Source organism: Apium graveolens, chromosome 4, assembly GCF_009905375.1.
Source record: "Apium graveolens cultivar Ventura chromosome 4, ASM990537v1, whole genome shotgun sequence".
Taxonomy (NCBI): Eukaryota; Viridiplantae; Streptophyta; class Magnoliopsida; order Apiales; family Apiaceae; genus Apium; species Apium graveolens.
Window position 1 is genome coordinate 54,785,864 of NC_133650.1, and position 13,333 is coordinate 54,799,196.

The window sequence follows — 13,333 nt, forward strand, 5'->3', positions numbered from 1 at the left end:
TTTTTATTTTGATTGGGCCTACGGGCCTTTATTATTCCAAATCCCATTTGGATTGGTCCAACGTGCCTTTAATTTTCCAAATTCAACTTGGATTTTGGAAGCTTCAAGAACATTCCAGAAAACGGGCCTCATTTTTGGCTTATCGGCCTTTGATTCACTTTTCTTCACTTCAACTCAGGAATATTACTTGGTCTTTCAAATCTTAATAAAACTTTAAAGAACATAACTTAGTCTTTCAAAACCTTATGTTAAAATGGGCCCAACCCTTACAGTTCTCTTCATAAATTGGAATATAAATCCTAGGAAATTGGAATATAAATCCTATTGGACTAACACTCACGATATTTCCCGTTCAGTATGGCTGCTATACGTAGTAAACCTTTAAGCTTTGTGCATGCCAAGTTCTTGGCACCTCTCCTCTTTCCATTGTCTCTAATCTGTAAGATCCTCGTCCTTGAATACTTCTAACCTTGTACGGCCCTTCCCAGTTTGGGGTTAGCTTTCCTTTCTGCCCAACTTCTAATGTTTCAACGTTTCTTAGAACCAGATCTCCGTCCTTAAAGAACCTTTCCCTTACTCTCCGATAAAAAGAAGTCTTTTAATGATATTCCACGATCTTTGCATGTGCATTATACCGCACTTCATCTATTAAGTCCAGGGTTAACCTTTTCCCGTCTTCATTCTCTTCGGCATTATATGCTTGGATCCTTGGAGATGAATGTGATATCTCCACTGGAACGACGCTTCTTCCCCATATGGTAACATAAATGGTGTTGCTCCTGTAGTAACTCTACATGTGGTCCTATAGGCCCAAAGTATTGGAAGTATTTCATCCACCCAACTACTCCCGGACTTCTCAATCCTCTTCTTTAATCCATCTAGTATAATTCAATTTGTAACCTTTGCTTGCCCATTGGCTTGAGGAAGGGCCACAGAAGTGAAGCGCAGATCAATCTCATTCTCCTTATAGTACTTCTTGAACTCATCATTATTGAATTGTGTTCCATTATCAGTCACCAAGATTCGGGGAATTCCATATCTGCATATGACATTTTCCCACAGGAATTGAGCAACTTGCTTAGTTGTAATCTTGACCAAAGGCTTGGCTTCCACTTAGTAAAGTAATCGATTGCTATAATTAAGAACTTCCTTTTAGCAGTAGCCATCAGAAAAGGCTCGAGAATATCCATTCCCCACATAGCAAAAGGAATGGGAGAATTGATGGAAGTCAGCATCTCAGGAGGCTGTCGAACAAAGAGTGCATGTTTCTGACAACGATCATATTTCTTCACTTATTCTTTGGCATTAGCCATCATTTCTGGCTAATAAAAGCCTAAACGGGTTATCTTATGTGCCAGTGCTCTGCCCCCAAATGTTGCCCACAAATACCTTCATGTACTTCTTCGAGAGCCAAAATGTGCCTCATCAGGTCCGATACATCTTAAGTAAGGAACCACATAAGATCTTTTGTACAGAATCCCATCGATCAAGGAATATCACAATGCTCGAACAACCAATTTTTGTGCTTTAGTCATATTGTTTCACAGCAAACCAGTTTGAATATGGGCCTTAATGGGATCTATCCATGATGTCCCTAGCCCTATTGGGGCTACAAGCTTAACATCAATGCTTCGTGTTTTCAAAATGCGGAAGTATACACTTCCTGAACTTTTCTTTATCTCTGATAAAGCAAACTTAGATAATGCATCTGCCTTAGCATTATCCTCTCTTGGAATGTGCTCAACATGGCATACATCAAATTGAGTTATCACAGCCCTTACTATGCGGACATACTTAGCCATTGTTTCATCTCTTGCCCCGAACTCTCCCTTGACCTGGGATATGACACCCTCTAAATCAGACTCATCGAATGTCATTGTTACTCATGTCCTAGCCCTCTTTGGGGCTTCTCCGACAATATGCATAACTTCTCTAGTATATTCTTTCATCGAGTTTTTAGATGAACTCGCAGTAGTCGGTCCTCCGAAGATTGTATTTATTACTAGCCCTCGAGGTCGTGGTCCTTCTAAGATTGCGTTTATCACCGGTCCCCTGGGTTGGGGATTTCTCCCCTAATCATCCTGATCCCTTTTTTGATCATCGAAGTTCCTTCTTCCATTATTACTTCTATCTCCTCCATCTCCAATATACTTGCTCAGCCTTCCTTTTCAAATGAGGAATTTTATTTCATATTTCAGTTGCCTACACTCATCGGTGTCATGACCAACATCCTTGTGAAATCTACAATATTTGCTCTTATCAAGCTTAGTAGGATCAACCTTCAGGTGTTTAGGCCAACGAACATCCCTATCTCTTTAGATTTCCATTAGGATCTGGCTCCAAGGAGCATTCAGTTTAGCATATTCGGTAAACTTTTGTCCTAGTCCTCCCTTTTTCGGGGTTCAATCAGCATTTTGCTCAGTTCTTGGATACTTGTCCTTAGCATTATATTCTAGATCAGTCTTTCGCTTCTTGCCACTAGTGGGCTCGTTATTCACTGCCGTCTTCCTCATGCTTTCCTCCACCTTGATATACTTCTCGGCCCTATCTTGGAGCTGCAACATGGTTTCAAAGGGACGCTTGGCTTTGGACCGTCCAGGTCTATGATTGGAGGAGGGTCTCTCCACCTAAGAGCAAGTGGGGGTCTTGGGGTCAGGTGCGCCTCCAGGCTGTGCTTCAGCCTTTGGATCTCAGCTTTATCAGCCCTGGTCCTCTCATGTACTTCTTGGGGATTCGTCAATCGGGTGCTCCTGGGAAGTTGATTAGCATCAGGCATCGGTTCTTTACCAGCACGCCTCCTTCTCGGAGCCACATTATCATCCAAAGATTCAGAGCCTCTTTCAGTATAAGGTCCATAAAATTCTTGATCCTCTGGAATAAGAGCCAAATCGCGTATAATGGGGCGTCTGCCCTTGTGCTGCACTCCTATTGGAGTGTCCACTTCCTCCAACCTTGAGGTATAAGGGCATCCTGTAAGGGGGGTTAGTAGTCATAATTGTTGAATACTCATACCTAACGGGTTGAGGATTCACAGGTGCATGTAGCTGCTGAAACTGAGCATTCTTCCCTTGAGGAGACGGGGGATTCGTCCCTTGTGGCTGAGGCTCAGTTACTCCTACCAGGGTTTCTCCTTGGTTGGAAGTCTAGGTTGAGTGCGGGGGTATGTCCACCGTTGATGAAATTGTTTGGGTCGTCACAGTAGGTGTTCCTTCTGGGGTGTTATTTCTGCTCTGTGTGTTCATCATGTTTGTTGTTATACTTTCTTTATGTTCTTAATGAAAGATTAAGGTTCCATAACCAGGAATCTTTCCAGCATTGGCCTTGATTCCTCACTCAGAGATGTGGCCCAAAAATTTCCAGATCCTTGGGAATGTCGTCCTTATAATTAGCTTACTATTTTGTGGTTTCTCTCCTGTCAAGGGCAAAAATTCCTCTTCATTTTCCTCCCTATACTCCGGCTACCATCATTATCGCGTTTATATGTAACCAACTTAAGATCAAATCCAAGCTTATCATCTTATTTGTTTTTTCAGGTGACAAATGGATATGAATCATATCTGCTGTTGGATTTTCTCATTGCTCGTCGGTCTTTCAGAAGTCCATGTCTTCTTTTTGGGAGGACCTGCCCCCGACTCAATCAGGCCTTTAATCGTGGCAATATATCATAAGGCAAGTTGGGAATCAGCGAGTCCTTACATGGTTAGCCGGATTACCGACTTCATCATACACTCAGACGGGGTACCTTAAGCTTCCTCGAAATATAGGTATTCATAATTTCTCTCGTGGAGTTGTAGGTTGGATCATTCAGATCTTCAAGGGGCATCAAATCTTTGGGATCAACCCTTGGAATTTCCGTCTTCCTTCTTCACCGGAGGCCTTTAGAACCAACTATATTGGGGAATCGACCCTTAAATTTGAGGATTCTATCTTTTAAAATTGGGGATCTTAAATCGTCCCTTCGGGTTAAGATCGGGTTTTTGCCTAACACATCTCAAAACTTGTTAGATCTTGTTGATGTGCTCCTCATGAGCTCAAATTCTTTTTCGCAATGGTTTGAGGAATTATCCCTTTGTGTCCTCGAGAGATTGAGAACGTATTCTGACAACGGGCTCTTTGTTTGGCCATCTCCTTCTTGGCTCGGTCTCCCTACTAGATGGATGGTCACTCTTCTAGGTATTGGGATAAAAGAAATCTCAGACTTATTTACGAATGGGGCTCAACCTTCACAAATATTGATGTTCGTACTCCTCATGTACTCGACGTTGCATTCTTCCTCAAAATTATACATCCCATAAGGTAGATGATTATTCAACCTTGAGGAAAGCACAATTATTAACATCTGAAATTCGGGTGCTCATTAGTGAGAGCACCATCTATAGTTTTGGACTCTTCCCTTAATTATTTATCCCCTGAGGTTGGAGACCATTCTTTGGATCAATAATTGGGTAATGAGGATATTCATCCCTGAGAGATCAGTCCCTCAGATATTGAGGTTTAAATGTGGTGGAATCTCAACATTGGATGCGAAGTTGCGCATCGCAACAGGTGGTTTCTCGGTGCTTCTTCGTGCTTTCATGGTTGTCATCTTTTTCTCACAGACGGCGCCAAATGTTATGGATTAAAAATTAGATCGTATTTATTGCTAGGGTTCGTGAGTTTCGAGACTCGATTTGACTGTTCTTGTGTTTCGTGACTCAATCTGCCTTAACAAGATACCTACGTACCTCGCTGTATATCAATGATCAAGTCAAAAAACGTAATTCTGATGGGAAGGGTAAGACCCTTATATAGATGTTGGGAGTCCTTGAATTGGACTAGGGTTATGAGACTTGGGGGACAAGTCTCAGAATTTGGATAGACTTTGGAGTCCTATAACAAATGAATCAGACTCCTTGTTGGTTAGGTGCCTTCTAGGCTATCTTTCATAGAGTTATATTACTGATTGTACTCATTTAATGAGTTGTTAATCCTCTCTATTTATTAGTTACGAAATTAATAAATATTCAAGGCTATTGGGACTTCTTTGTTCCATCAGGCCTGATCAATGTGTTAACCTTCTTGGGCCTGATCAATATGTCCTTCTTGGTCTGAACGTTATACACAGCCTTTTTTAGTGGGCCTTACAATCCTAGATGTAATTAATGTAACATTAATTAAGATTTATTTTATCCCCTATCAGTTGCCATCACCGTCTCTATGCAAAATGTTCTTTCATTCTCATTATCAGAAATTAACGTCTGCCATCACGTGAAGTGGCACAAAACAAGTGCTTCCAATCCACTCACTTTCCACAATACAGCTGATTGTTTCTTTAGGATGGTCCCAAGGACCCAATAAATAAACAGAAGCTGAAGATTACAACAAATAAACCGAACTGATCGGCAGAGTAATTCTTTTATGCTTATAAATAAACCGAAGCCGAAGATTACAACAAAATCCAGATACAGGGCTCCAAATTTTCAGCAATAAACTCATTCATCTGTCTGCCTATTCTTCTACTCTCTCTTCCTCCCTCAAAGAAGGTCTTTTCTTTTACTCAATTTCTTCCTACAAACTTTACTCCATTTATATCCAAGGCATTTGCTAATATAGGGGTTGTCATTCTCATTCTTCAAGTAGTACAAGCACTGCCTTAACCTTTGAAAAGCTACAAATCTATATATTAGTACTGATTCAGGCATGCAAATAAATTGAGCAAAAAAAAAGAGGGCAGTCCTTTTCAAATCTATTCGGTTTTCTTCATATAGACCTTAGAAATCAACATCTAAACAGCTAGCTGAACAGTACTGTAATGTACCTCTCGCTGTGTAAATTTTAGAAGATTACAGCTAATAACATGTACCCCTCAAACGGCTATGTAAATAGTACTACTTTCCCAGATAATGACTTTAACCCGAATTTAGAAATCCAAGATCTCTCTTCTTCTTCCTCTTCTTTGTTCCATTTTCCTTCTCCATTAAATCAATACGAAGACGAGGCAATTTACCTTCAGCACTTCCATGCTATTTTATGTCAAAATGACCTAGAGAAGAATGGAGCCACAAACGAAATGACTGTCCCCGAAAGCACACCAATTAATTCTAGCCAGAGTAATGCCGATATGAAGGTACATGTTTGTGTAGGAGGAAGCAATGATCAGCCAGTTGCAAAAAAGAAAATGTCTAAGAAAGACAGACACAGCAAGATCAACACTGCTCATGGCCCTAGAGACAGAAGAATGAGGCTTTCCCTCGATGTTGCTAGAAAGTTTTTCGGACTGCAAGACATGCTGAGGTTTGATAAGGCTAGTAAAACTGTTGACTGGCTGCTCAAACAGTCAAAAGAGGCCATCAGGGAACTTATTGGTGAGTTCCCTCAGACAAACACAGGCTCTGCTATATTTACCGCTACAACTTCAGATTGCGAAGTTTTGTCTGGAATTGACGAGTACTCCGTGCCAGAGACTGCATCCACTAAAACTGTGTCACCTTCAACTCACAGTAAAAATAAGAGAATTAGAAGAGTTAGAAAAAGTATATTTTATCCCTTTGCCAAGGAATCAAGGAAAAAGGCTAGGGAGAGAGCAAGGGAGCGGACAAATGACAAGAAAAAGCAGAAGCAGCAGCAGCAGCAGCAGCTTGATGATCAACAATCGACAAAGTTAATGACTTGGAGCACAACTGGAACCGGCAAAGAACTGGCGGGTAGCAATCATAACACCATCTGCTACAACACTCCACCTTCATTAATGGACGATATTGAAGAAATAAAAAATGTTTATCAGCAGCAGCAGATGAGAAGTCAAAGGATCAGAGAGGAAAACATCAATGATTCTGATCCGAATTTGTTCGTAATAGCTGGAAACTGGAGTCCGTCGGCTCTCTTCAATTATCAGCAAAGTTCTGAAATTTCTGAAGAGGTATATATTTTGAAGTTCTAAAGTACATGCTTTAACAACTTATAAATATACTTATCACTAGCGATCAATTAGGTTCGGAAGAATGGAACTGAAATGGTAAAATGAAAGCAAAATTATAGGAGGAAAAATTGATGCCTAGGAGATAAGTGTGGAAGAAAATAAATGGTGGGTGAAAATATTAAAGATATGATCTGTGAAGAAAATGAGTAGATGGACTCTATGTAGAATGAAGCATCCCTCTTTAACCTTTACCCAGAAAATAGTGTATATATATATTCATCCCAACAAAGTAAATTTTTGATGCAACAGAATTTAAATGCTTTCTCACTAATTAGAGCTTGTATATATGTTTGATGTATCAGTTTGCAGACTTACAGTTTTATGGATATCACAACAAAACCTAGTAACGGGGACTTTAAATCATCAGCAACCCAATTTTCCCTAAAAGGTTTTTTCTCTCAGCTCATTATAGCTTTGCATTTGAATGAAATTATATATGCATGGCTATTATACTTATGTTTGAATAATCGAAACAATTTTTGTTTAAGTATGCTTGAAATCTTTCAATTCCTAGTAAATTTAGTTATTCTAATTGGGTTTTTATGATTTATAAAGATAGCTGATATATTTTTGCATAACCATATATGCATCTTCAAATAAGTCGAGTATGCATGATCCCGTGCATGAGCATATATATCAAAAGACTTTTATAAATTTGATTTTCTTTGCTTTTGACTATTATATAAATATATCCTTCAGGCTTCAGATTCAATATTATAATTTGCTTTTTCATCGGCGGTTCAAATGCTTCTTATTTAATTTCAAAGGCGCTAAAATAATTTTACTCGTTATCAGATTTGAATCCTAAAGATGATAATTAAGATGGTTTCTTATTTGTATGGAAATCAAAACAACACTGTCCTTAATTATTTCTTCAAAAAACACTGTCCTTAATTATCAAACATAAGATACATGCTCAAGTTAAGATTTTTTGCTTATTTAGAAATTCAACTCGAACCTATTTCAGTGTCCGGATTATTACCAACTTAAAAATTCAGTTAAAAACCTGCTGAACCCTTATCAAAGATTATAAATTCACATGCAACATTATATATCATTAAATCTTCTTTTGAATCACGGTTAATATAGTCGATCAGTAATAGCTTCTGCATGGGACACAAGGTCCACATCACAATACACTAGCAGAAGTTAGACTATTGATTGGGTTAAATGTATAGAAAAGAAAAAATAACCAACGTTATTATTTTGCCAAGACAATTTCAACTAATTGTAACCAAGAGGACCAATTTTGATCATGTCGATTTCTCTTTTCGGACAATATTTAAATTTAAATCAACCGTCTTTGTTACTTAGTCGTGTGTCGGTCTAATAAAGATTGTCAATAATTTGTTCGAGAGCATCGGATTAAAACCGATCTTCATCATTGCGGCAATAAACATCTCCAATTCTCTTGCAACAACCACGAGTACTCTTCTAACTCTTCCAACTCATGAGTACTTAATCCATACTTTATCAATCCTTCGGCCTCTAGAAGCATATTGATAGTGATGGTATCATTCAAATTATTTACATGATAGATGAAGCCATTAAAACAACTTTGATGATCTCTTCCATCTTCTATTCGAATCCGAACAAATCCTTCTTGAGAAAAAATTTAAAGAACATAATAATTGTTTAACGGTGCAAGGGACAATGGATATACCGCACGTAACTTTACCTCTTCCCATGTTAGTAGGCTTATTATCAGTAAATAAATCATCTTACTATATCATATCAACTGAAGATCAAAATTTCGTTCCACCCTTCCATCATGAATTTTGACTGTGAGAGTACTTGTAGGAGGAATACACACAAACACGAGATTCAAACAACTGAGAGCGTGCGCACACAAAATATGATGTAAGAAAAATCACCCAATTTGTAATATCAATTCAAATAATAATCAATAATATAATTATCATGGATGTCTAATGCTAAATATATTTAAACATCGGATCTCAAGTAATACTGAAGTTTACTTCTTAAATACTTTTTATTTCCTGGCATCTTTATTAAAAAATATAACTTGTAGATATTGCCACCTCAAATTTGACCACCAAGAGTTACCACATTATTGTTACACACGCATTCTCATACTTATTGTACAAGTATCATACTTTCTGTACAAGCCTCATTCCTACTGAAACTTTGTGGTTATACACAATCTCACACTATTATATTGAGTTGAACCTAACAATACGTACTTCCACGCTAATTCAAAAAATCTAAAAAATTATGACCAATTGATTAACATTATTAAAAACTAATAAATTTCTAACTAACACTTAATTTAAAGCAAGGTCTATTGGTCGGTAGTCCATTGGTTATGGATGTATCTTGCCTCTTTGATGTGATATTGGGATAACACCACCCAACAATCCTTTCTCAAATCTATAAGTACAAATCTCGTGGTCCTTTTTAATTGCGATAAATATATCAACAAATTGTATCGCAATATTCATGTATGTACATAAAATTTGTGTACATCTTGCATCACGACATTCACATGCGAAACCTGCCGCTTAATTACCATCAACAAGATTTTCTACATATGGCATACTGAAAATTCTCCATACACATTTTCACATTGAGAAGAATTCACACTGAGAAGCTCCCACATAGAACAACCATAACTCATTACATCTGAACCATTGGCTTTAAAATAAACAAGGAAGAAAAGGGAGTGCTCACTCAATTTTTAATGACATTTTCTGTGTCCGCTTCTGCATCTCAATTTCACTTTGACAATGAATTGCCATTGTTATTTAAACTTTTTTAGTCAAGATAATGATCACCTTTTTCAAAATCTACAAAAACTTTCTGAAGTTCAAAATGTGGAACAATTCTTAACTTCCATGCTAGACAGGTGCATTCTGAAATATTAGTTAGCAAATGACCAACGTTTATATGTACATAAGTTATGTTTCTTATAGTTCTCGTGGAGAACAAAATCCATCATCCATAAATGAACTAGATGTAAATTTCACTCAAAGAAAATAGGGTCATTATCGACCGACGACACATGACCAATATTAATCATTCGAAAATAATGACATGATAGACTGTCTTTTGGCGACCAACATAATAGTTAAGTTTATCCTTAGCAAAATCGGTTGATGTGGCTGCGCCGTAAATGCCAAGTAGGCAAAACTAGGATCAAGCAATGGTGACATGTAGATGTAAAAGGGACCAATAAGTCGGTGGTAAAATGGCATGTGACTCACACATGCTAAATAGCTTCCACGTTATTGGCCAAAATTCAAGAACTCAAAATATCATTTACGATCGACCTTTCGGTAGGTAATAACCACGATTACCGATCAAAAAGTCATTTATGATTAGCCTGTTCCGACCAAGCATTTTGGTCGTAAATGACCTCATTTTCGACCAATTCGTCCGGTTTAGAAATGAGGACCTCATATTTGATTAAATTTATAAGTCGATAATACTCATTTTACTTGTAGTGCTTCTCAAAGTAAATCATTTTAATTATGTCCAAGAATAATAAACATAGACCAAGGTGTTATCATCTGTTCGTCCAAGCATTAAAACATGTATAGCATTACTACTATAATTTCTTTATGACATTCAAGGAAGTTGAAAACAATATCTCAACTAGTAACAGCCTACATGAAGATGAGCAACAAAAGATTATTTAAAAGATGGCTAGGTGTCGAGTAGGTTCCTTACTTATCTAAAGTATCAAAGTTAAAGGACAGTTGAGATATTATTGTTGAGTGATTACTGTTTGGGCATAAGGTTTCAAGTACTGGATTTTCGAAAATTGAAGTTTTTTATGAGTTTGATAAAATTTAAGCATCTGAATATAAGCCACCTTTAACTCAGTGTAGGGCCAAGAATATAGGCCCCGTTTAACCGAATTTTGACCGGATTGGGTCGGACCAGATTTTCGGATCCAGACTTTTTATGCATATTTAGTGTATGTCATACGTGTACACTTGGTCCACTAGATTAAGGGACCCAAAAATATTAAGGTCGTGCGTACATTGACTTTTATATGTTATAATATATATAAATAAAAAACCAAAACGAATAAAAATTTGCATTGGGCCTAATAAAACTCAGGACCCGCCATGCATCTGAATTTGCACAAGTGGCATTCAATCTCTCAAAGGACTTTAGTATTGATTAAATGAATGCATGTTAACTATATACATATATACCTAGGATGTGAGAGCTAGCAGTGTGAGAATTCAAGTTTCACTAGAACGACAAATGAAAATGAGGGATATTTAATGAACGTGATCGAAGAGAAGAAAATAACTAACCTCTATAATCAGAACACTTCCAATATTAGGGAATACGTTTAAAGCATCTGCCGCTATTGCTTAAGTTGTGCTGAAAATGTATAATTAAACTAATTATAGTAAACTAAACATATATTCCAAAGCAGAAATTAAGGAACATTAGTAATTAAGAGCTCTGGTATTACTAAATTAACATGCACTTGTTGCATATAGTAAATTATGGAACTAAACAAACACTCGGAAATGTCGATCTTCAAGCTTCTATTGATGCCGTGAGTTACCATTCTCAATATTGGTGTAACATAATCATTTAAATATTTTTTTCTTTTTTGGAAATTAGGCGCCATGTAAGTTACTTTTAGCATATATAGATTGGTGTACTGCATACGCAAAAATAAAAAAACTTGTATTGGTAAATGTTATAAGTTCTAGCTATTCGTTTGTCTTCCAGTTATACATCCTGCAGAGAAGATAAACTGTATCTTCTGTCCGACAATGCTCTTTTTTCCTTTGGACTTATGTTACGGCAGAGTCCTTGCTTAAAAGATACTAGTCTGAGTATTTTTGTTGTCCACATTATGCAGGCACTTATTGTTCTTTATAATAATAACACTTCAACTAAGCCTTTTACAAGATAAGAGGTTTTACTGCAGATCTTACTAAACCTTACTTCACACATTTGCAATAATTTAAAGTAAAACTGAAAACTATCCTATTTTCTACACTCTAGATCTCCAAAGAGTAATAAAAGCTGAATGTTGACACTTGATCTTTCCTTGGATCTCTATATGAGTAACTGGTAAAGGCTAAATACATACACATTGGAACACAAAGTGCAGGAAAAATCGAAAACTCAAAACCTTAATTAGGACCAACAAAGTTTCGGAAGTCAGACGAGTAATGGAATTAGGCCATAAAATAGTAGAACCCGGCAAGAGGAGGTATAGGATTCATGATAGAATTGTTAGCATGAAGTTCGATTATAGTATTTCTTTTGTTTCTCAGCTATGGTTCAGTTTTCATGTTTCAAACTTCAGAATCTGTTGTCTGTATTGCCAAACTTCCAAACTTTTCATAGTTATATATTGCACTAAAGATTCCGATATAAAAAAAAAGGATCTTTCAAGACATGGATGCTTTAGTTCTTTTTAATAGAGACCTTTTCATGTACATGTTTGTTGATAAGTTAACATTTCTTCCTGAATGATAGTAGAATAATTATTGTACACCAATTTCTTCTATTAAAACCCAAAAACAACATGACATTGTTACTTTTCGTCCTAGTTGGCATGCATTCAAGAGGTTTCTACTTGTTTGAATGGTTCAATTCCCTCAGTTCCTTCTTAGTTCAATTTTTTTTGACAATATATTAACGTCTATATATAGCTCAGTAATAAATTTTTACCTGCCTCGATTTTGTGTTCTCCTCCAATTTAGGGAAATCCTCCAAATTACAAAAGGTACACTGATTTCAACCAATTTAGATCCTTGCCTACCTCAATTATATGCACAGAGAACTGCAAAAGCCATTTGACTCAAATTGTTAGTGCATTTTATATTTTCCAAACTTGGATGATGAACTTTGTTGAGTAACACCATTTTTGCCTAAGCTCTGATACCATGTTGAGTAACCAGCTCATCTAAAACCTTAAGGTGTTAGAGAAATGCCTCAATAGGATCATATATTTAACATTATAGGAAGGCCCCAATAGGATCATATATTTAACAAACTTTACTTGAAAATAATTTGGACAGACACGTTTGTCATTGTCCCTTCCACCTTTAGAATAAAAGGGTTACATCAATTCATGTTTTCTAGTTTAGTCCAAAATGGTTAGGCATTTATCCTGAAACTTTATTAAATTAGCCAACAGGGTCTCATATATAAGGCTGTCCAATCATAAAAGGAGCTAGAATGTTTATTGTTTTTTGAACGAGACAGACGAGACGGTAATGGACAACCAAATATAAGCTACTTATAAGAAGAGTACTGTTCGGGTATATATATGCTGATGCCGCTTGCTAATTGAGGTTAATTTGTTAGTATCTTCAGGGATTGTGTATATATTAATGTGGATTGTAGAGATTAGAAGAGGATTATGTATTC

The 13,333-nt window shown here is 36.9% G+C and overlaps 1 protein-coding gene and 1 long non-coding RNA gene across 2 annotated transcripts in view; one reads left to right on the forward strand and one right to left on the reverse strand.

Annotated features, from left to right (window-relative positions):
* LOC141717396 (uncharacterized) overlaps nt 1-13,333 on the reverse strand; it is a 116,191-nt gene that overhangs the window by 75,438 nt on the left and 27,420 nt on the right. The gene's annotated exons all lie outside the window — the stretch shown is intronic.
* On the forward strand, nt 5,757-7,456 carry LOC141716741 (uncharacterized). Its single transcript, XM_074518928.1, has 2 exons — nt 5,757-6,898; nt 7,261-7,456. Exons 1-2 carry the CDS (start codon nt 5,837-5,839, stop codon nt 7,300-7,302), a joined length of 1,104 nt encoding a protein of 367 aa, XP_074375029.1. The 5' UTR covers nt 5,757-5,836; the 3' UTR covers nt 7,303-7,456.

Coding starts and splice junctions, on each gene's coding strand:
- LOC141716741 (XM_074518928.1), top strand. CDS start 5,837: ATGTACCCCTCAAACGGCTATGTAAATAGTACTACTTTCCCAGATAAT. Junction 6,899..7,260: donor GTTCTGAAATTTCTGAAGAG/GTATATATTTTG, acceptor TTGATGTATCAG/TTTGCAGACTTACAGTTTTA.